Here is a 21,671-nt window from a genome sequence, read left to right as displayed (position 1 = left end):
GCCGGAGCCCCCACATGCTAAGGGGTTGGGGAGAGACCGGGATACTCAATTGAGACATGGCCGGGAAGTAATCAGACAGTGTTCTGGGCAGATATCCTATGGAGAGTAACCAACCCCCACATCCCTAGAGCCCACCCAATAGCCTAGCCTGGAGTGGAACCTGTGGACTGCAGAATAGAAGGAGAAATCTATAGTGTCTGGGTTGTGTTCCCTGTAAGAATCAATGTGTTGGAAGTGGGAAAGTGCTTGTTTGAGTCTGTCTGGAGCTGCCGTGTGTCTGGCGTGGCCCCTTTGTAATCTAGATGTGGCAGTAGCGTATAATCGAAGTCTCCGCCCCAGATTATTATGCATGTTGAGATTGTAGTGAGATCCGGTTCGACAGCTGTAAAGAACTCAGGATCATCTATGTTTGGCCCATAAATGTTCAGTAGTGTGGCATGTATACCGTTGAGTAGTCCTTGCACACAAATATCCAGACCCTGGCCATCCATACTGCGAGTGAGAGGTCTGATTTACGTTCCGCTCCTGTTTATCAGAATAGCAACCCCTCTAGAACGGGTTTAGTATGAGAAAAAGTATCTGTATAAACTACATTTGCTAATAAGCATACTCTCCAATGGCCTAGTTAGGTGTGTTTCTTGGAGAATGCGATATTGACCTTATGTCGCGTCTAGTATGTCAGTATGAGGCATGCCTTACGTGGGTTATTAATCCCTGTGACATTCCATGGCGTACATTTGATCAGAGTTGTTTGGTTGGTGGCACGAGGCACAGGAGAACCGATTATTGCAGTGGTAGCATGGGGGGTGTCAGCCAATTTGTGTTGGTAGGCGCTGCACGTATATGTCACTGGTTCACACAGAGTGTGTATTGTGCCTGAAGTCTAATCCCTCCTCTCCCCTCCCACATCAACCCCAAACTTGTCGACTGAAGGATCCCTCCCAATTAACAAAACTGGTCATCATATCTCAATTCAGTATAGTTACGGTTAGCACTCAGTACTCTGAGGTCGACATGAGGTGTCCTTGATGAATATCTGGTCCCAAGCAGGCAATATATAGCACTGATATAGGGGTCTGAGGGCAGCTGGTGGGGCCGTGTATAGCGTCTCTGAACTTCTCGTGCCGGGACCCCATCGATCATGAGGTCGCCAGCATCCTCTCCAAGTCGCCGACATTGTTAATTCTAAATCATAAAAGATGTTGGAAGGTGAGGTAGGTTTCTGTGATCTGGGTATATCTGCTGTCTAGATAGTTGCTTGGCTTCATCCGGGGTATCCAAGATCCAGGTTTTTCCATTGATAGACGCAATCTAGCCGGATAGAGCACGGCATATGGTATCTCCAACTCTCGCAATCTTTATTTCACCGGGAGAAATTTCCTACGGGCCTTTTGGACAGGTTGAGTGAGGTCCGGGTACTAGGAGAATACTGTGTCATCATTGCTTATATTGCACTTTTCTTGGGCCAGCTGCATTGTCATAGCTTATATTGCACTTTTCTTGGGCCAGCTACAGTATTTTATCTCTGTCTCTATAGTTAAGGACTTTTGAAATGATTGGGCATGGAAGTGCCCCTTGCACTGGTCTTGGGAGCAAGTGAACAATGAGCTCTCTCGGCAACAAACATCTGGGACAGATTTTCACAGCCAAACATTGCAGCTATCAGTGTTTCCACATTTGTTTCCGCTCTTAGCATGTTGTGTGGTTTCAGGAATACCAATGATGTGGAGGTTGGAGCGAAGCATTTGTGTCTCCAAATAATCTTTTTTGGCTTTGAACTAGTCACTCTCTTGTTGAAGATCTTTGCATGTCTTAGTTGCTAACGCATTGTCTTCCACATCAGAGATGCGGCTCTCTGCCTTGTTAATTCTAGAAGTTTGTCTCTCTAGCCTCTCCTTCATATCATCCAACCTTTGTGAAAGTGAGTGTGTTTTCATTGTAATGGTGGATGAACATCCTTTAGTTCCAAGCAGAAGCGTTCGGACATCACTGGCAGTCTCCAAAGCTGCATCCTCGGCGGTACTGGCCGAGTCCTCCACATCATGATGTATCTCTATTGAGCACATGCCTTTTTTAATGCTGTCAAAAGTCAGTTTAGCTTGCCTGCCATCCGACTTGCCCATTATCAGCAGTGATATGTGGTCTCACTATACTGAGTACCTAAGCTGAGTCGCCGCACCAGTAAAGGGCAATATGCCAGAGGAGGAGTGGCAATCAGGGTGAGTTGTTTTTAGTAGACACCACAGCAGTATGGCCCTACCGAAGGTGATGCTGTTCCCCCGCTCTAGGGTGGTACGCCAACATCGGGCAAATGGTGGTGGGAGGGACTTAATGCAACGAGAGACCGTGAGCCCAGTCGTAGAATGTGCAGGCCCCTTGGCTCTCACAGTGAATTGCAATTGATAAATGTCCTATCACCCTTGGCAGCACAGTTCTACCGAGGCCGATATGGTCCCCACATTCCAAGGCGACACACCAATCCCTGGCAAATTTTAGAGGGAGAGCACTTGATTTATGGATGAAGCACAGGTCCAAATAGTGAGTGCAGGCTCCACAGACAGCAGCAGTCTCGGCATTGGCGCCGATGCAGCCTAAACGTAGGCACGGCTGACGTGCTCACGCTTCGCAGTGCTCACCTGGAACTTTGGGAGATGAACAAGCAGCGTGTCAGTTCCCGAGCTGCGGCCCCCACCACCCCTCCCACGGGGTAGGCGTGGGACCAGGATATCAGTTGCTGTCTGGTCATGACTGTGTCCAGCAGCAGCGTTAGGGAGTCCGGCATATGCATATCTTGTGGCCTCGTTGAAGTTTGCCCGGCCAGCTCTTCCTCCGCCAATGTCAGTTGCTGGCCTACGGAGGATGTCTGTTGATCGGGGGCTGTGTACCTAAGTAATATGGGGCTGTTAATGCAGGATTTGAAAGGATTTTAAGCTCAAACATCGACAACAAGTTGTTCACGTCACCATATTGCTAGACTCACTTTAGCGGCCTCCCTCCCCATTTCCGTTTCTAGTCACTGTCCCACTTCATTCGCGGTTGCCCTTGCTTCTTTTCCTCTCTGTAACATCGTTTATCCAGTATTGGGGTATCTTTCATCGATTCACATGCCTGAATGATTCCCCGTCGTCGAAGTGGGAGTTCCACGGTACATATAATAAAGCAGTAAATAGTAAATTCCATAGGCTATCATGGAGGTAACCATGTATTCAATAGCGTATCAACCTTTTATAAAAAAGGACCAAACTCAACACACGACCAATCGGCAACCAGCACTATCTAGAACCTTCCCAATAGAGTCTCCCTGTGCTCTGCTCAGTTCTTCATCTTTTTCAGATAAGTCTTGTTCTATAATTTTATAGAAGAATGTCTGATAAAAAAGGATTATTCAGACCTTGTAAATCCTACGGAAAGAAAAGAGTGCATATTGATGATGCCCACAAAGATTGCATCTATTTCCTCCATCCTCATCATGAGGCAAAGCAGTGTAAAATATGCCACACTTTTTCTACTAAGATCCTTAAAGATAGAGAGGGAAGACTTTTATTGTGGCTGAAAAGGAAGCAGAGTGCTTCATCAGATGAGAGTGACATGTCCTCCAAGACTCATAAGAGGCCCAGGTCACCTGAGGGTCTGCCTGAAGAGAGAAAGAAACTTTCCAAAGTCTCTCATCTGACCAAAGAATCTCTAAAACAGGAAAAACACCCTAAGGTCTCCTCAGAGATAGGTTCCCCTCATTCTTCGGGCGCATCCAAAGAAAAACCGGAATCTTCAAGCCATTCCAGAAGAAACATCAGCAAAAAATCTTCACCGGCCTCAAGCTCACCATCGAAGCCTATTACTTCATCAACGACGACGACAATGACTCTATCATATTTGAGACCGTGGACAGTGCTAACTACATCGACAGCAAGTATTAAGAGTTCCATACCCTTGACGTTACCTCTATTGTCGACGACAACTCCATCAATGAAGGCAACACCATTGACGAAGATCTCATCGTTGACGAGACCGTCAATGAAGACCTCGTCGTCGGCAAAGACCCTAACGACGACTTCATCATCGACGGTGCACCCTCGACAGCAATACCACCGTCGACGACGAGTCTGTCGACGCCAATAATTCTACCGTCCACGACCTCAACAACAACATCGTCGACGAGAATTCCAATTTCGTCTGCAGGTCCATCAACTCCATTCCTACAAGCTACACAAGTGGAATTTTGAACACCAAAATTTTCTCCACTACCTCCAAGTCATCTGTTAGATGTAGAGGACACTGATGAGGAAGAGGGCCCATTTGGAACTGCGCATTCAGATACTTTGAACAACCAAGGCAACAACCTGCTCGACTGCCTCCGACCCTAATAGTGGACCTACAAAATATGTTGGCAGATTATAAAAGGAGGTTTCCTCCTCAAGAGGACAACGTCACAGTGCCCCCACTCCGTCTGTAGCTCCTCTGACACCACCACCTCCTGCCACACCCGGATTGACGCCACGTCCCATAATTCCTCTGCTTCCCAGAGAGGATCCTACCATCTCTGAAGAAAAGCCTTAGGAGGGAAAAATCCATGATCCTCCTCCGCCCACAGATGAATGGGATGATTATATAGTACCAACACCATCCCCTCCACCTCATCGTCCTTCAGACTCCCCTCCGTAGGATATTGGAGGTTTCCCACACTATAATGGGCAGAGCTACTACCAGATTACACTTGCCCACAACTGTAAAACAATCAAACTGCTTTCTGTACGATTTTAAAGAACAATCAAGAAAGACAGGCGGGTCAATACCTAATATTGATTACATTTGGCAAGAGGGTATCAAGGTAATGAAGACACCAGCTTCTGTGCTCCCGGTGCTACCGAGACTTGATAGAAAATACAGGGCACCAGAGGATTCTACTGCATGCCCCCCGGGTCATCGCAAGCCTGACTCCGTGATCTCGCAGGCAGACCAAAGGAGAAAAAAAAAGCTCATCTACTTCCATCACATCTCCACCGGATAAAGAGTGTCGCCGCCTTGACTCCATTGGAAAAAGATTCTCCTCAATGGTGGCAATTTCTGTCAGAGCTTCTAATGCCTTAGCCATCTTGGGCCGCTATGATCGGCAAATGTGGTCCGATATGGGGACAATGAGAGACCTTATCCCAGAAGAAAAAAGGAGGAGTTTAATAAGATACTTGCAGAAGGTGAAAGAGCAGCGTCAGAAATTATAGACTGCGCAATGGATATAGCAACTACAAGCTTCCGTCAGCTAGCGGTGCGGCTGTTCTAAGGCACCAGGGGTGGCTAAGAGCAACAGCCTTCCGCCCTGAAGTACAGTCAAAATTTCTTAACATGGCATACGAGGGCGATAGCCTATTCGGCAATCACATAGATGAGGCACTTATTGCAATTAAGAAAGATACGGATCCTGTCAAAGCGCTAGGTACCCTTCAGTACCTCAACGTGCCCTTCTGGGGAGCTTGAGGCCGTGGTTTTTCTGCATACAGAGGAAGCTACCAGCATGCCCAGACTTACCAATCCTACAAACCACAATATTGGCAATGATACCAACAACAATCCTACTGACAACCAACAATGGCTAGTTTCTCTAGACAAGGCTCCAGACGGAAGCCAGTGTCTCAAGCCCGTGACTCCAGTTGCAAGCAGTGATTACAACAGGGTACCAGTTACATTTCCCTTCTTCCTAACCGGTGCGAAGATTTCCTACCATGTCCACCAGTGGCGCAATATCACGCCAGACAAGTGGATCCTGGATCTCATCTCTTATGGCCACACTTTAGAATTTACCAAAATACATCACAGTACCCCACCCGGGGGATCGCACCCTCCTCGTCTTCACTTACTCAAATAGGAAGCAAAGATTATGCTCCAGAAAGGGGTAATAGAAAAGGTCCCTTTTTCTTAGAGAAGGAAAGGTTTCTACTCCAGCTTCTTCCTTATTCGCAAAAAATTGGGAAAGTGGAGACCTATCTCAGACCTCAGGAAATTAAACAAATTCCTCAAAAGTCCGACATCCTGCGGCGCCTTAACAGCGGAGACTTTATGACTTTATTGGATCTAGAGGACGGGTGTTTTCATGTCCCTATACATCCAAAGCACATAAAATTCCTTCGGTTTACAGTGGCTGGTACACACTATCATTTCTGAGTCCTTGCATTTGGCCTCAAATCGGTTCCACAAATTTTTACGAATTTTCTAGCTCCTATTGCAGCAGCCTTGCGAAACAAAGGTCATCAAGTATTCCCGTACTTTGACAATTTGCTGCTGAAGGCCCCATTAGCTCATCTAGCAAAGGCTGCAACAGACGATTGTCTAGCCCTGTTCCGCAAACTGGGACTCTCGATAAATCATCGATCTTCCCAAGCCAGACTATGACATTTCTGGGAGCCAACTTGAACACCATTCAGAACAAAGCCTTTCTCTCCCAGGAAAACAGCAGCGGTTGCAAGCGTTGGCACTCAAACTTTCTAGAAAAAAGAAAGTTTCTGTGGGAATATTCAAGTCTCTGCTGGTAATGCTCCGTTCCGCAATCGACTTAGTACCACTGGCTCGCTTACATGTGAGGCCTCTCCAAGAACAACTTCAATGCCAATGGGTTCAAACCACAGGATCTTTCGACGACGTGGTAGCTATCACCCCACGAATGAAAGAGGCATTCGAGTGGTGGACACAAAAATCACATCTGTCCCAGGGCCTCTCCTTTCTCCCAGTGCTTCCAAACTACATAGTAACAACATATATAGACCAAAGAGGGTTTTGGAGACAGGATAATTGGCGCTAAGGCAGATGAACGGACAGATGGAGTCAGAAGAACAAAGAACCAATGCTTAACGGTGCAAACAGGTCAGGGGAATACCCAAAACCCCTGTATAAGGTGTGGGCAAAAGCCCATACCAGAACAATTATAAGCAAATCCTGTGCACACGTGACAATATAATTTAAATTAGATCATAGCAAAGATAACCGGGTTCAAAGAACAATGGAAAGATGTTTTTTTAATTCAAAACGTTGTCTTTCATCAATACAAAGAGCGCCAGCCGACACGTGTTTCGTCAACAGTAAAACAACTGTGACTCTTCAGGGCCAGATGAGCAATGTCATATGAAAAAGATCGAAAGCCGTCGGGATTAAAAGTAAAGTAGTCTCCCACGGGTCGGTGCGACCAGGAAACCAACGGGCTGTATATTTCGGTGCGTTAAAGCTGAGCTTGCTTCCGAAGTGCGTGTAGTAACAACAGATGCTTCTATGGAAGGTTGGGGAGGACACTTGCAGGACCTGCAGGTTCAAGGAAAGTGGTCCTCTACTCAACGTCAAATGCACATAAACAGTTTGTAGTTGAAAGCCATTTTTCTCTCCCTTCAGGCTTTCATCCCTCAAATACAGGGATCATCTGTATTAATCCGCACAGACAACACCACAAGCATGTTTTATATCAAGAAGCAGGGAGGCACCAAGACCCTATCTCTCTCACAGGACGTCCAGCAGTTATGGAACTGGTTGTCTCCACGAAATATCCCTAACAGCAGAGCATGTTCCAGGCCTCCGGAATACCTTGGCAGATGCTTTGAGCAGAACCAAATACAGTTGCCACGAGTGGGAACTAGAACAGACCCAACTGGACAGGATATTTGCAGTCTGAGGAAAGTTCGTTGGACCTGTTTGCGAACCAAGTCAATTCCAAATGCCGATTCTTAGCAAGCAGATTCCCTCTCCCAAACTCTCGGGGGAAATGCTCTTTCAATGCACTGGTCAGGGATCTATGCATACGCTTTTCCCCCCATTCCTCTGATACTCGGAGTCCTCCCGAAAATGAAATGGGAACACTGTCGCCTTCTCCTAATAGCCCCCAGGTGGCCCAGACAGCATTGGTACACGGAACTTCTCCTGTTGTGGAAGCTCAACCCATCCTCCTGTTGCCAACACCAACACTGTTGACCAGGAGCCAGGGCCAAATATGTCATCCGGAACCAGCTACTCTGCAGTTACATGCGTGGCTCTTGAATTCTTCGAATTCAAGAATCTGACCATTTCACAGGAATGCAAAGAAATAATTCCTAGATCCCATGCTGACAGCACCAATAAGACCTACAAACTGAAATGGAAACGTTTTTGTCCATGGTGCAGGCGTAATGTAGTACATCCTTTGCTCTCTGCTTCAGAAGAAGTTTTCCCTTATTTGGTATCCTTAGCAAAATCTAGATTGGCACACTCTTCAGTTAAAGTTCACCTCGCTGCTACATCTAGATACAGACGCTCATCTGAATGCTCATCAAGAATCGTAAAGCAATTTGTGAAAGGGCTGTTTCGAACTTTGCCACCCATCCGAACTCCACCCCCAGAGTGGCAGTTAAATGTAGTGTTATCACAACTGCTAAAGCAACCCTTTGAGCCCATACACAAGGCAGACATAAAATATTTAACATGGAAAGTTGCTCTTCTTTTGGCACTCACCTCAACGCGGAGGGTTAGTGAAATACAAGCTTTTACGATAGCGCATCCTTTCCTGCGCTTCACTGATGAAATGGCCATTCTTAGAACAAATCCTAAATTCATCCCTAAGGTTCCCTCTCAGTTCCATTTGAATGAACCGGTCATCCTAAGAACTTTCTTCCCTAACCCTTCTACGCCCGCAGAAAGGACGCTTTACACTTTAGACATCAAAAGATGTCTTAAATTCTACTTACAAAGGACTATAGCTATACGCAAGTCAGATTAGCTATTTGTAGCCTATGGACAATGCCGCCAGGGCGTTGCAGTTTCTAAGGCTACTATTGCCAGATGGATAGCAAGCACAATTCAGTTTTGTCACGACAAGGCTGGCTAACCATTATCAAGGACTGTAAAAGCTCACTCCACTCGGGCAGTTTCCACATCAACTGCTATGTTTGCCGGAGTATCACTGGAAAAGATCTGCAGAGCTGCAACGTGGAAAACAACGCACACGTTTATGCAGCATTACCGCCTGGAGTCATTTTAACGGGCTGACTCAGCCGTGGGACAGGATGTGCTACGAAACCTATTTCAATAAGGTAAGCCTCTTTAAATAGAGGAATTCTTTTTATAAAAAAAAAGGAAATGATGAATGATGTTACAAATTAACTATATATGTATATATCTGTTTGTGGTTTCCTTAAGTCATATCATTGATTTATGTGATATAACAATGTTTAGTATGCACACCATTACTTTGGGTATTTGCATTACATTGAAGGATATTTTAGCACTACCCACCGTCCACTTAAGTGCCTACTAGAATGATGTGTGCATATATATATATATATATATATATATATATATATATATATATATATATATATATATATATATATATATATATATATATATTTATATATTTATATTTAGAGAGAGAGAGAGAGATATACAGAACTGCTCACTAATCTGATTCAGGCATGTGAATCTATGAAAGATACCCCAATACTGGATAAGAAATAAGTTACTTCCCTGTAATTGCAGTTATTCAGTATTGGTATCTTTCATAGATTCACATGCAACCCACCATCCTCCCCGGAGAGGCTCCTCTGGCATTACAGTACTTCTATCTACACTTGTGCTGGAAAATCTGAGGGATTCAGCCTCTCTTCCGAAGGTTCTAGAGGGTGCTGGTTGCTGATTGTTCGTGTGATGAGTTTGGTCCTTTTTCATAAAAGGAGGTTGATAGGCTATTGAATACATAGTTACCTCCATGATAGCCTATGGAATTTACTATATACTGCTTTATTGTATGTACAGTGGGACTCCCACTTCCACGCCTGGGAATGATTCAGGTATGTTAATCTATGAAAGATACCAATACTGGATAATTGCAATTACAGGTAAGTAACCTATTTCTTATTTCATGTTCTTGCCATTCTTTATTCATTCATTTTCTTCCTTTTTTTCATACAATTGCGTTTTGGTGTCTAATGCTACCCTTTTTTTCTTCTGATTCATACTAATAGCCTCTCTTCCACTATCTTTCATTCTCTCCTGCTTCCTCTTAAATTGGCATTTTTCCATACTCACTTGTTCTCTTCGTTCCTCTACTGCTATCTCATTTCCTGTTTCTGGTCTCTTGCTCTTTGTCTAGTTTCTAGTTTTCATGTAATCCTACACTGTTTAAGCATTTGCATCTGCTTTACCCTACACAAACTAAACTTCACACTCCTGCACTCTTGATTACTTCACCCCTCCATAACTTGCTTGCTCACTTCCCTTCACCTGCTCACTATTTCCTACTTCCTTTATTTTATTTGTTGACTAATAGTCATAATATGAATTGCATTTTCTCTGCGTAACTAATTGAACATATGGTACCACTCTGCCCTCCTTTAATCATTCTGGACTGATTAAATTTTTCCTGGGTGTCTGCAGTTTCTGGACTGATTATTTCAAGCCCTGCACCTTATTGTTGACTAATGTTCCTCTCCCTGGGCATTCAGCTGTTTTGGTTTGATTTTCTGTTGCTCTGGGTATTTCATTTATGTAGTCTAATTTCTCCTCCCTTTAGATGTGTGATCACTCTGGCCTTCCTTGCACTAGGTGTTTGACCCGCTTTAGCTTTAGGTATGTGGTTTCATCTAATGCACCTTTTTTCTCTAAATATGTGATTTTCTGTCATGGTTCTCTCTTGCTTCTTTATAATCACATTGGTTGCAGTTCGCAGTTACCAATTTCTTCACCTGATCTAATCTCCCTTCTTCCTGGCAGGATCAAGAGGCTCTGAGACTCTTAAGCGGGGCTCAGAGCAATAACCAAGATGTGAAGTCTGACTCTCTGAAGAAGCTCGCCAGCCTATCCTCTGACATCACATTCGCTCAGGAGTTCATCAGCAGGGATGGACTCCGAATCCTATTCCAGACTGTGGAAGAAGGAAATGAGTATGCCTTTTGTGCTTCAGTCTTTCATTGTCCCCCCTTAAGCACTCCTTTTTCAAGTTATTTGTATTCTCCAGCTACCCTTGCAAGCACTGACCCCTATAAAACCTCAACAGTATTTCAGGGCATTTGGCAATGTACATATGACCTCCCCCAGTTCCATGTATAACCTGTGCCATATTCCTTCCTTCCTTTCTGCCCTTTGGCTTCTTCCTGAGATTTGCACATCACTGCTTTGTATTAATGGCTCTCATAGTCTGTTGTTTGGCAATGACTGTGGTCCCTCACAATATACACAATAGTCTCCAGTTCCCTATCCTTCGCCTATCGGTGTTTACCATGTCTGATGGTTTAAATTCTTGTATTCCAGTGAATCAAGTCTGTGGTACCTGAAAGTACTCTAGCTACAATCAGTTCCCTTTCTTTACACTTGCTAGCATCCATTGGCTATTGGTTGCTCCAGTATAAGGTTCATATGAGCATACTCGATGCCTTCGCACCCCCACATGAAGGACTCACTGGATTAATTACATGGCCAGTTCCATACTCTACATTGGTCTCATCTCAGCCCCTCTACTTTCATATATTTCACAGTTGGATGTTCATCATAGTGGAAGGAAAATCATTCAACCAACCCTTGTGTTTTTCTGTCATTCAGTTTCCTTAAGTTGGTTTTCTGTTTCTGGAGTCCACCACTGATTAGGGTTTTGTTGAAGGGGAACTCGCTGTGATTTTGCGATTGTTAATGATTGTCTGGTTGTGATTTCTATTGAGATTCTCTCAAAGAAGGATTATTGTTTTAAGTACAGCATTTAGAATTGGATTACATGTCTTAAAATGAAGTAAATATATATAGCATGCAGATGATCACCATTTCTGCGAAGTTGCATGAATAGCCGGTGATCAACGAGCAGGATCTCCAAAACGCGTAAGGCATTAAAGCAATCTGGATGCAAATACTGGTTTTACTTAATAATAAATAATAAAGAATTCAGCAGAATTCATCTGTTGCAGAGTGAATCTTCGTCTTTGGACAAATCGTGAAGTAAACTATTCCGGCTGTCCAAGGCTGGGTAGACTGCACTACCACGGAAATGAAGTGCGGGGCTGCAAAAGTTTAGAACCATCTGAATCTGCTAGCAAAACAGATAAGTGGAGAAAATAAAAATTATCCCGCCATGTTGCATCTGGAGGACTAAGTACAATACAATAAATAATATGTTACGGGGCAGAACCCACTGAAGGGTAAGAATTGAATGAATGGTACCACAATTCCCAGCATGCATTAACATCCTAACTCACTTAAAGAGGCCCACCGGATGGCTATCAAATTAATTAGCATGCAGATGAGTTGTTTCTTTCACCATTTCTGCGAAGTTGCATGAGTAGCCTGTGATCAAGGAGCAGGTGCTCCGAAACGCGCAAGTCATTAAAGCAATCTGGATGCAAATGCCGGTTTTACTTTATAAAAAAGAATTTAGCAGGATTCATCTGTTGCAGAGTGCGTCTTCATATGTAGACAAATATATATTTATTGGTTCAGCTTGATGAGGATCGAAGGTAGTGGCTGCCCGTGTGAGTTGACAGGGCGAGACTGGCAATGAGATGCAGCTGTAATTCCAATGTGGGAACCGTGAGAAGCATTGATTGCCCCTCAAGGGAAGATGCATTATGGGGCATTGAGGCCCATTTATAAATAATCTACATCGTTAATGCTAATGCAGTGGTTTTACGCTTAGGGCCACAAGAACTAAGTAGTAACTGTTGCCGTACTCCTATTGGTTGCAGCCCCACCAATAAGAACAACATGTGGATATTCAAATAGAACATACACTGTGCTTGTTGTATAATGATTTTATTGTACAGACGGTACCACAGTGAAACACGCCTGCAGAAATAAATCATATTAATGACCCTGAGTGTGCTCTGGATTGTTCTTGAGTTGTTGTGGAACAGAGGCGGGTTTCATCCTTGTCTACGGAAGCACTCGTCTTGTTTTCGGCCGCCTGGCTGGAATTGTGGAAACAAGTCTATTTTGGCATGCCAGAACCGACACTGCCAGAGCCCATCGACAATGGAAGCCGTGGATTATACAAGTCTAAGGTGCCCAGCCCAGCCATATGAGGGATACCTGCAGTGACTTTGCATGTAAAAACTAGCGGCAGGCGAAGGACACACGAACAGTGGTTCAGCTTGGGGAGGTTGGAAGGGAGTGGCTGCCAGTGTGAGGTGACAGGGCGAGACTGGCAATGAGATGTGGCTGTAATTCCAATTCAGGAACTGTGAGAAGCATTGAATGATACATCGAGGGAAGATACATTATGAGGCATTGAGGCCCATTTATAAACCATCTACATCATTAATGCTATCGCAGTAGTTTCACACTTGAAACCATAAGAACTGAGTAGTAACTGTTGCCGCCCTCCTATTGGTTACAGCCCCACCAATAGGAACAACGTTCGGAAATTTAAATGGACAATACATTGTGCTTGATGTATAATGATTTTATTGCGAAATCCGTCTGTAGAAATAAATAATTTGAATGGATTGGTTTTTTTTTTTGTAAACAAATTTTATTCGTCAGACACATCCAGCGAAGCTCTGTAACCCAGAGACTTCAACCATATCAAAAGACAACATACCAGTTTTGACATTTTTCTCATGAAGTATCGTATACAGACTACAAAAGAGACATGCAGAACCAAAGCAGTCCCCTCCCTGAAAAAAACATAACACCACCCCCCACCCCACTCCCCCACCCATCGCACTGTCCATCCAGTCAAGGCAGCAGATCTATGCACGACTACTATTCTGTTCCGTCCATGACCCATACCCCCCAGACCCGGCTGTGCCTGGTACTCCAGTGTGCCATGCCTCTTTAAAGCTAGAGGGAGATGGTCCACTACCCACCCAACTATTCCTCCAATATGGGCTCTAAGTCCAGTCCCCTTTAGTCCGCCCAGCGCTTCCATATTTTATAATGTTTAAGGGGGCAGCCCCGTGCCACATAGATGGGGGCCTCCAGTCCCATACAAAAATCGAGACCGGTCTTCCAGACAGATAGTGAAGGTGCGGCTGTCGCCTTCCACGCCCTCGCTATATCTCGCTTGGCTAGAGTAAAACCCAGGAGCATCAGATGGCGCTTATAGACATTGCCCCCTATATCCTCCATCACATGCAAGAGCACCAGTTTGGGGGACTGTGGGAGATGCCAACCCAGCACCTCTGACAGACAGGTCAAGACCCCCCGCCAGAACCTAGTTAACACAGGGCAGTCCCATATCGTGTGTAGCAGCGTCCCCTCTGCATTCAGGCAACGGAGGCAATGCGGAGAGGCCACCAGGCCCGCCTTATACAACCTAACTCTAGTGAAATAGACTCTGTGCAGATACTTAAACTGGATGAGCCGAAGACTCACAGCGACAGCCGCCCCGCGCGGCGAGTCCAGAGCCTCCGTCCAGTCCTCCTCCTCCAGCTGACCCACATCCCCCTCCCAAACCTCACGGAGATGCTGCAACGACGGGGAGCAGTGAGTTACCAGGGACTGATATATTCTCGAAATCTTGTGGTCTCGTAGGTCCCCCATGAACACCTTCGCCTCAATTGGACTAAAATCGTCCAACTCCTCAAGACCCACCAGACTGGGGGAAAGAGCATGCCGGAACTGCAAGTATTTAAAGATTTGGGTACGCGGCATATGAAAGTCCTTCTGAAGCTCCTGGAAGGATTTCAGAATGGGCCCCCTCATAACGTCACCCAGGGTGGAAATCACTATCGCATCCCAGTCCCGAAATCCGGGGAGGGCCGCCAGCTGCGGCAGACCCCCGTTTCTCCAGAGCGGAGTCTCCCCTGTGAGGCGATTCCACCAACCCATCTTCCGCAGCGCCTGCCTCCAAATCTGAAAGACCAGTTGCGTCACACTAGGTAGTAGCCGTCGCAGCGGAGCGGAATAGAGGAGGGTATATAGCGAGTGATCCCCCATTAGGCGGCTTTCAAGGCTATATGCCGGATCCGACCTGTCGCCATACCACCATTCATTCAGGACCAGCAGGTGGGATGCCATATAGTAGGAGAGAATATCTGAGGTGGCAAGTCCCCCACAAAATGTAGACTTAAAACATGTACGCAGCGCCACCCGCACTACCCCTCCACCCCAAAGGAACTGACCCAGTAGTGCGCTGACTTGGCGGAACCAACCCCCGGGAATAGGATATGGATGATTCTGCAGTTGGTAGAGCATCCGAGGCAGGGCAACCATTTTGAAGATGGCCGAGCGGCCATATATGGAGAGGGGCATGTGAGACCAGGCACGAACATCCTCTCGCACCCTGTTCCACACAGGCACCAGATTCCCTTCCCACGAGGTCAACGTAACGTTGGACAGGAGTACTCCCAAGTATTTCAACCCTCCACTCGCCACCTGAACCGCAGACGCCCAAGCACCCGGACCCGCCCCGCTCCCCAGAACCCAAATAGTAGATTTACGCTCATTCATACGCAAGCCCGTAGTCTCCCCAAACACCTGCATAATGCGTAGCAACCGCGGGCCAGTCCTATCTAGTTGTGTAAGAAAGAATAACACATCGTCGGCGTAGAGGGCAATACGATCTGACAGGCCATCCGCCCACTCGAACCCCGATACTTGCGCGTCAACCCGCACCCACGCCGCCAGGGGCTCCATCGCCAGAGCGAACAAATAGGGCGACAGAGGACACCCCTGTCTAGTGCCGCGACCAATAGGGAAGACAGCGGAGACAGAGCCCGCCACTCTCACAGATGCAGTAATGTCCGTGTAGAGTAGAGTCAAGTAGGAGAGGAATGGATTGTTTTTGAGTTGTGGAACACAGGCAGGTTTCACCCCTCGTCTACTGAAGCACCTGGAGAGTGTGTGTATATATATATGTGTGTATATATATATATATATATATATATATATATATATATATATATATATATATATATATTCACTTAAAAAACCATAGGTTTCACACAGGTTATAGTTAGGTGGACATTTCACTCGTAAAAAAACAATGAAATTCCCCCGTTATAGTTCAGATAACTATAACTCGCACGACATATAATAAAATGTTTTTTTCACCCTTGGGGGTCCTTCTGTGACCCCTGACAAACGCTAGGGGGTCAGGAACTCTCTTCCCTGCCCCCTTTTCACGTTTTCCACCTTTTTTCCACCTTTCCTTTTCAGTGCGACAGACAAAATGGCTGCCGACACTTCCTGATTTCGACCGATTCGAATGTTTACTGACATCTATCAACCAATCAGAATTTCGCTCGCGCACAGCACTGACCAAGCTTGCATTATGGTCAGTCATACCTTCGGATGGTTTATTTCTCAGTTGAAGAAATTGCATTTTGAAGTTTGGGAATTCAACAGTAGCAATAAGTTCCAGGCCTTGACAATTCAATCAGATTTGTATGGTTTGCTCATTGAGCGAATGCCTGTTCTTTTTAAAATGGATATTTCAATTGCCCAAAATCATTTGCAAACAAATATTGTAAGACTACACAATGCACCCGGACCCGCCCCGCTCCCCAGAACCCAAATAGTAGATTTACGCTCATTCATACGCAAGCCCGTAGTCTCCCCAAACACCTGCATAATGCGTAGCAACCGCGGGCCGTAAGAAAGAATAACACATCGTCGGCGTAGAGGGCAATACGATCTGACAGGCCATCCGCCCACTCGAACCCCGATACTTGCGCGTCAACCCGCACCCACGCCGCCAGGGGCTCCATCGCCAGAGCGAACAAATAGGGCGACAGAGGACACCCCTGTCTAGTGCCGCGACCAATATGCTCATTGAGCGAATGCCTGTTCTTTTTAAAATGGATATTTCAATTGCCCAAAATCATTTGCAAACAAATATTGTAAGACTACACAATGTCGTGGGGAGGTGCATGTAGTCATTAAATGGCATAGTTGAGAACGGAAATCCGTGGTGCTTGCCAGTTGGACTTCTACCCTTTGTTAAATGTATTTACCCACTTGTATCTTGTGTATCTTTGGGGCACGTATTGACGATGCCCATCTTCATAGTGCATGCTCAGTCTCTAGGTGATTTTCTAGTTCACGCAGTAGAATGGAAGGTCTTTGTGGTTATACACAGCTGACTAATGCAGGAGTCTCTAGATGAATTTCAAGTCTACATCTTGGGCAGGCAACAGCTCTTCCTTAAGACTCACCAGAGTAGTTCATCTCCGAAACCTGAAGCCCCCTGACAATTACTAAGAATTGTAACTTTTTAAAGGTGTAGCTGGATTTTTCGGGTAATATCCCTTTTGCCATTTTGCAATTGTATGGTATGTCAGATAAAGGTTTTTCGTTAACTAGTTTTTTGATTCTTCGTTGGGTTACTATAAGAGTATCATAACTTGAATTATTTTGTGTCTGCTTGTGATTGCTTCCTTGGCCAATGAGTTGCTGATGACTGGGGTTTGTGTTGGGGCAATGGTTATATGTTCTTTCAAACAGCTTGCTGGGCAGGTGCTGATTAGGACGGCAGATGTTTTTATATTGCGAATGGCTTTGGGCAGGTCCTTAAGTGACAGTGCTGTGAACTCGGTAAAACAATTAAATGAACGTCACCAAGTGTGTGTAGCTTATACATATGAGGCAGTCACTAACTTGTTAGTATATTGACTCTTGTTTTGTCATTTTTGGTCTGAATGAACCCGACAATGTTGTTGATTATAGTGTCTAATAGTAGTTTTCTGTATTTTGTGGTCATATGTTGCTTGGCTTAATTAAATTATACTTAATTTTGCAGGCTGTAAATATATTGCGCTATGTAACTGCTTTATAGTAGCATTCTATGTGAATAAGGCACAGTAGTTTGTCTTTGAGGTTCTTAGATCTTCCCATTGGTTTTCAGAAGTCTTCTATTTCTTTTTCAGTATGGGTAGCTCTTTTTTGAACCAGTGTTCAATAGTGTGTGTGACTGATTTTCATCGACACCCATATAGCTGTCTCTCTGCCATTGGTGGATACAAATGGCCAATACTGAATATGGGAATCCTGGAAAAATGTGTATGTGATTTTGTTCAATAGACAGAATGAAAGTGAGATTGGAGGTTTTGAGATTCTGGCATTTAAATAGTGTTGAGCTTTGAACTATGGAATAAATTGTACAACGTCCCTCTCTATTTTAAATGAAAGTACCAGGCCTAGTGAGTTTGTCAATGTGTGAGGCTAGTTGTGTGCTTGAGGAAGTGCAGAGTGTGTCCACGTTTCTCATCAGCTATTATATCTTGTTGCCATTCTGAAAATTGTACCAAAGGTTTAAGTTCCCTAAAGTTAACATCTTGTGCGTAGGATTTGTAGGTAAATTGACATTAAAGTACATCTTTTAGAAACAATGTATTGTATATAGAGCATCAGTAAGTACACCACAGTGGAAAAAAGTATGATACTGGCTGGTCAAACCTTATGGTACGACTGACTCCGACATTTTGGCGGCAAGCCCCCAATCACACCACCACAAGTGATGGGGTGGGACCCAGTGGAGAACTGCCCTTCTTGCCCCGTCCACAAATAGGCATTGATTAAATTTGGATTATGAGCCTCAATATGCATTCTTGGCCAGTTGGCACCACACGACTGTAACTTCTTCACTAATATGTTTTTATACGTTCAACCTCCAATGATATGCTGCTTCGTGGATGTGTGCAGAGTATTTGGCAAAATAGTAAAGCTAAATTATGGTTGTGTGTTGGAAAGTGAATTATTAGTAGTGGTAAATATGCATCTGCCACTGGCAATAAGGCCACTAACGCAGACTAGGGCTCAGAAAATTATTCCCATGCTCAACCCTTGGTAGCTTGGCTGCGAGCAGGCAGGCTTAACTTCAGACATAGGTATGTAAAGCATTTAAAAGCACCAATTCAGTAAATAATTAAGACACAACACACAACAAAAATCCCACATCAATTTATAGAAACAGGAAATATATTTATCTTTAAAATTACACCAGAACTAAAAGAATCCAATGTAGGGAACCAAAGATACGAATTTGTAAAGAATAAACACTTTCTAGCATGTAGTCACCTTATGGAGTTTTTTCCCAAAGTTGCTCCAGACTTCTGGAACTTCTCCCTGAAGTTCCTCTTGAGGGTCCAAAGGGTCCAACACACAATCCAAGGGTCTAAAAGCTCCAAGATGGTCCTTGAAAGTTTGGGACCACAATTCTCACAATGCACCTGGACACTGGATACACTCCAGGCAGGGAACTCTAGGTGGAGTTAATGCAGGTGAGCTCTCTTAACCTGTAGCTTGCACAGAGCCCACTCTTCAATCATCTTGAAGCAAGGTACATCTAAAGGGCTGTAGTTGCAGAAAACGCAGCAGAAGCAGTCAGTCGGAATGCAGGGCCTGATGGTGCAAGTCAAGTTTCCAGCTTTGCAAACCTTCTTCTTAGTTTCAAGCAGCAGATCCGAGAGGCTCTGCCCCTCTATGATACTTATTCATTGTTCTCTAGGGTCCAACAGGAGAGCACTTCTATTAAATGAGGTGTAGGGCAACACCCCAGAGCATGATCACGTTCTCCAAAGTGTGGCATAATCTTCTCACAGAAAGTACTATTCCTCCAAAATTCAACATGTCTGAAATCTCAGCAGAGCAGCAAGAAATAGTTAAACCAACCTCTAGTGTGGCTCATTTCCATTGCTCTCCTCCCCACGGCATCTGCAAATTCCTCCCTTGAGACTGCTATCTGGCTGGGTCCGAGAGGATGGGGTAGATGGACTTGCTCTCTTCTGCCTGTCCTCTTCCTCCTTGAAGCTGATGCTTTATGACCCCTCCTCCCTGCTCTGGCATTCCTGTGGAGCAGAGCTCATTCTAACAGATAGCCTCTTCAGGGTGAGACACTTATCACTTCATCAAAGCAGCCTGGCTGATCCTGTTAACTCTGAGCAATCAGAGGTGACTTCAGGCAGGCTGAATTTTAGCTTACAAACAAGAAAGGCTTATAACTTCTTTTCCGTACACTTTAGGATATATTCAACAATAGCATATTGTTGGATTTATCAATATCATTCTCATAAATCCTTGAATTATATTTTTCTTTGGTCCCTATCAGTATTTCTGCATTCATAAACTATTGTAATGTTATCCTATGGGGCTAGGCATGAACATTGGGGAAACTGCAGTGTGCAATGTCTCCAGCATCAGGGCATATGAAACTTTTTTTATAGGCCCTCCTTATAGTTACACAACCCCTACCCCCGGAACACCTGGGGAGACTTTAGGGGTCCTGAATATGTAAAAATTGTGTAGATTCTCACTTCGGAGGGCCCCTAGCACCAAAGTCGATTTTGGAAAGCACTTTACTACAATGAGGGAAGTGCAATGTGCAATATCTCTATTCCCAGGGCATGTAAAACCTCTGTTCGAGGCATATGGGCTGCAGCTCACACACTAGTGCATGGATCGCCATCTGGTGGTGGGCCCGGATGGTTACACTTTGTTGTTGTCCTGGAAGAGTCTTTGTATGGTAGATCACTCCTCCTCTGGAGCGTAGTGCACATGGGCATCGACTCCATCTTCAGATTGTTTTTTTTCCACCTTCGGGCTCGGCTGCAGCAATCGTTGAAAGACCAGAGATCGACGGTGTGATGGAGGTAAAAGCTCTTGAAACCTCTACGCTAAGCGCTAAAGGGCCCAAGCATGTAAGTAACACCTGCTGGCAGTCTGCATAAAGTCTGTGATTAAAAGCCTTTGTATCTATTTGCTGCCAGAGTAAATGCCTCCCCTGGTCCGTTGGGGATAAAGATCCCGGGGCTTGCAAGAGCCCTTCAAATGGTTCTCTACCCCTTCCAAAGACAGGGACAAAGGGTTGTGGTCACTGTCGGGGCTATGTGAAATTTTTAGGGAAGCAGGTGGCCAACCTGTGCAAGCTGATACAAAAATGAAATCACTGATCGTGGCGGATCCCCTTCCCTTATATGTCGAAGGGATTTGGGAATTAGGCCAGTTAATCAGCTTGTCTAGAGTGAAAACTAAGTTGTGCAGGAAACTATTTATCTCCTCACGTTCTATGATATGCTCCATGTGCAAGTCCCCTGAAATCGAGCAAGGTGGTGTGCTAGGTGATGAGTGTAAGAAGTTTGGGCACATATGGCAGTTAAAATCCCCTGCCAGGATAAAATTCTCATGGCCAAGGCCCTCCCCTTTTATTTAATCTAAGGCACCACTTAAGGCTGTAAAATGTGATGACCCGCGTGGCCCCCTCTTTGCGTTATAGAAATTAATTACTACCATAGGCAGAGCTCTCCCAGAGCGTAAATTTAGGCCCTGGAACACCTGGGAGTCCCACTTCATGATCTGCATGGAACTACACTACTCAAGGGCTACAAAAATAATGAGCCCCCCCGCTCTGCCCACACTGGAACCCTCCGCAGGACAGAAGATGGTCTTGTACCCCTCAAGAAAAATATATTCTGGACTTCCCATTTATTTAATTTATTTAATTTATTTATTTATTTCTCTTGCAGGCAAATAATGTTAAAAGGCTTAATAAATTGTAGCCGAGGTAGGAGCCTAGCGCGCAACCAAGATGGCCGCGTAGGTGCGAGGCTCCCGAGGACCTCCGCGACCTCCTATGACTATCCTGAACATATCCTGTCCCAGATGAGGGGACTGTGTTGGTGAGCCCGAGCTGAGGTGGCGCCCGTTTTCCGCTTCCAAATCGGACCTCGGACACCGACTTTAGCACCGATTGAGGTTTGCGGCCTTCTCCTAGCCGAACCCCGGATTTGCGTTGTGGGGCGATCCAG

The 21,671-nt window shown here is 45.1% G+C and overlaps 1 protein-coding gene across 6 annotated transcripts in view; it reads left to right on the top strand.

Annotated features, from left to right (window-relative positions):
• Window positions 1-21,671, top strand: part of ELMO3 (engulfment and cell motility 3) — a 185,254-nt gene that overhangs the window by 46,767 nt on the left and 116,816 nt on the right. For all 6 annotated transcript variants that reach the window (XM_085638688.1, XM_085638689.1, XM_085638690.1 and 3 more), the window contains one exon: window positions 10,717-10,886. In XM_085638688.1, the coding sequence (XP_085494814.1) occupies window positions 10,717-10,886 (170 nt within the window). The remainder of the gene's footprint in view (window positions 1-10,716; window positions 10,887-21,671) is intronic.

The sequence above is a fragment of the Triturus cristatus genome, chromosome 12 (assembly GCF_964204655.1).
Source record: "Triturus cristatus chromosome 12, aTriCri1.1, whole genome shotgun sequence".
Classification (NCBI taxonomy): Eukaryota; Metazoa; Chordata; class Amphibia; order Caudata; family Salamandridae; genus Triturus; species Triturus cristatus.
The sequence above is the reverse complement of the archived record's forward strand: the minus strand, read 5'-3'. Positions and strand labels throughout refer to the sequence as shown.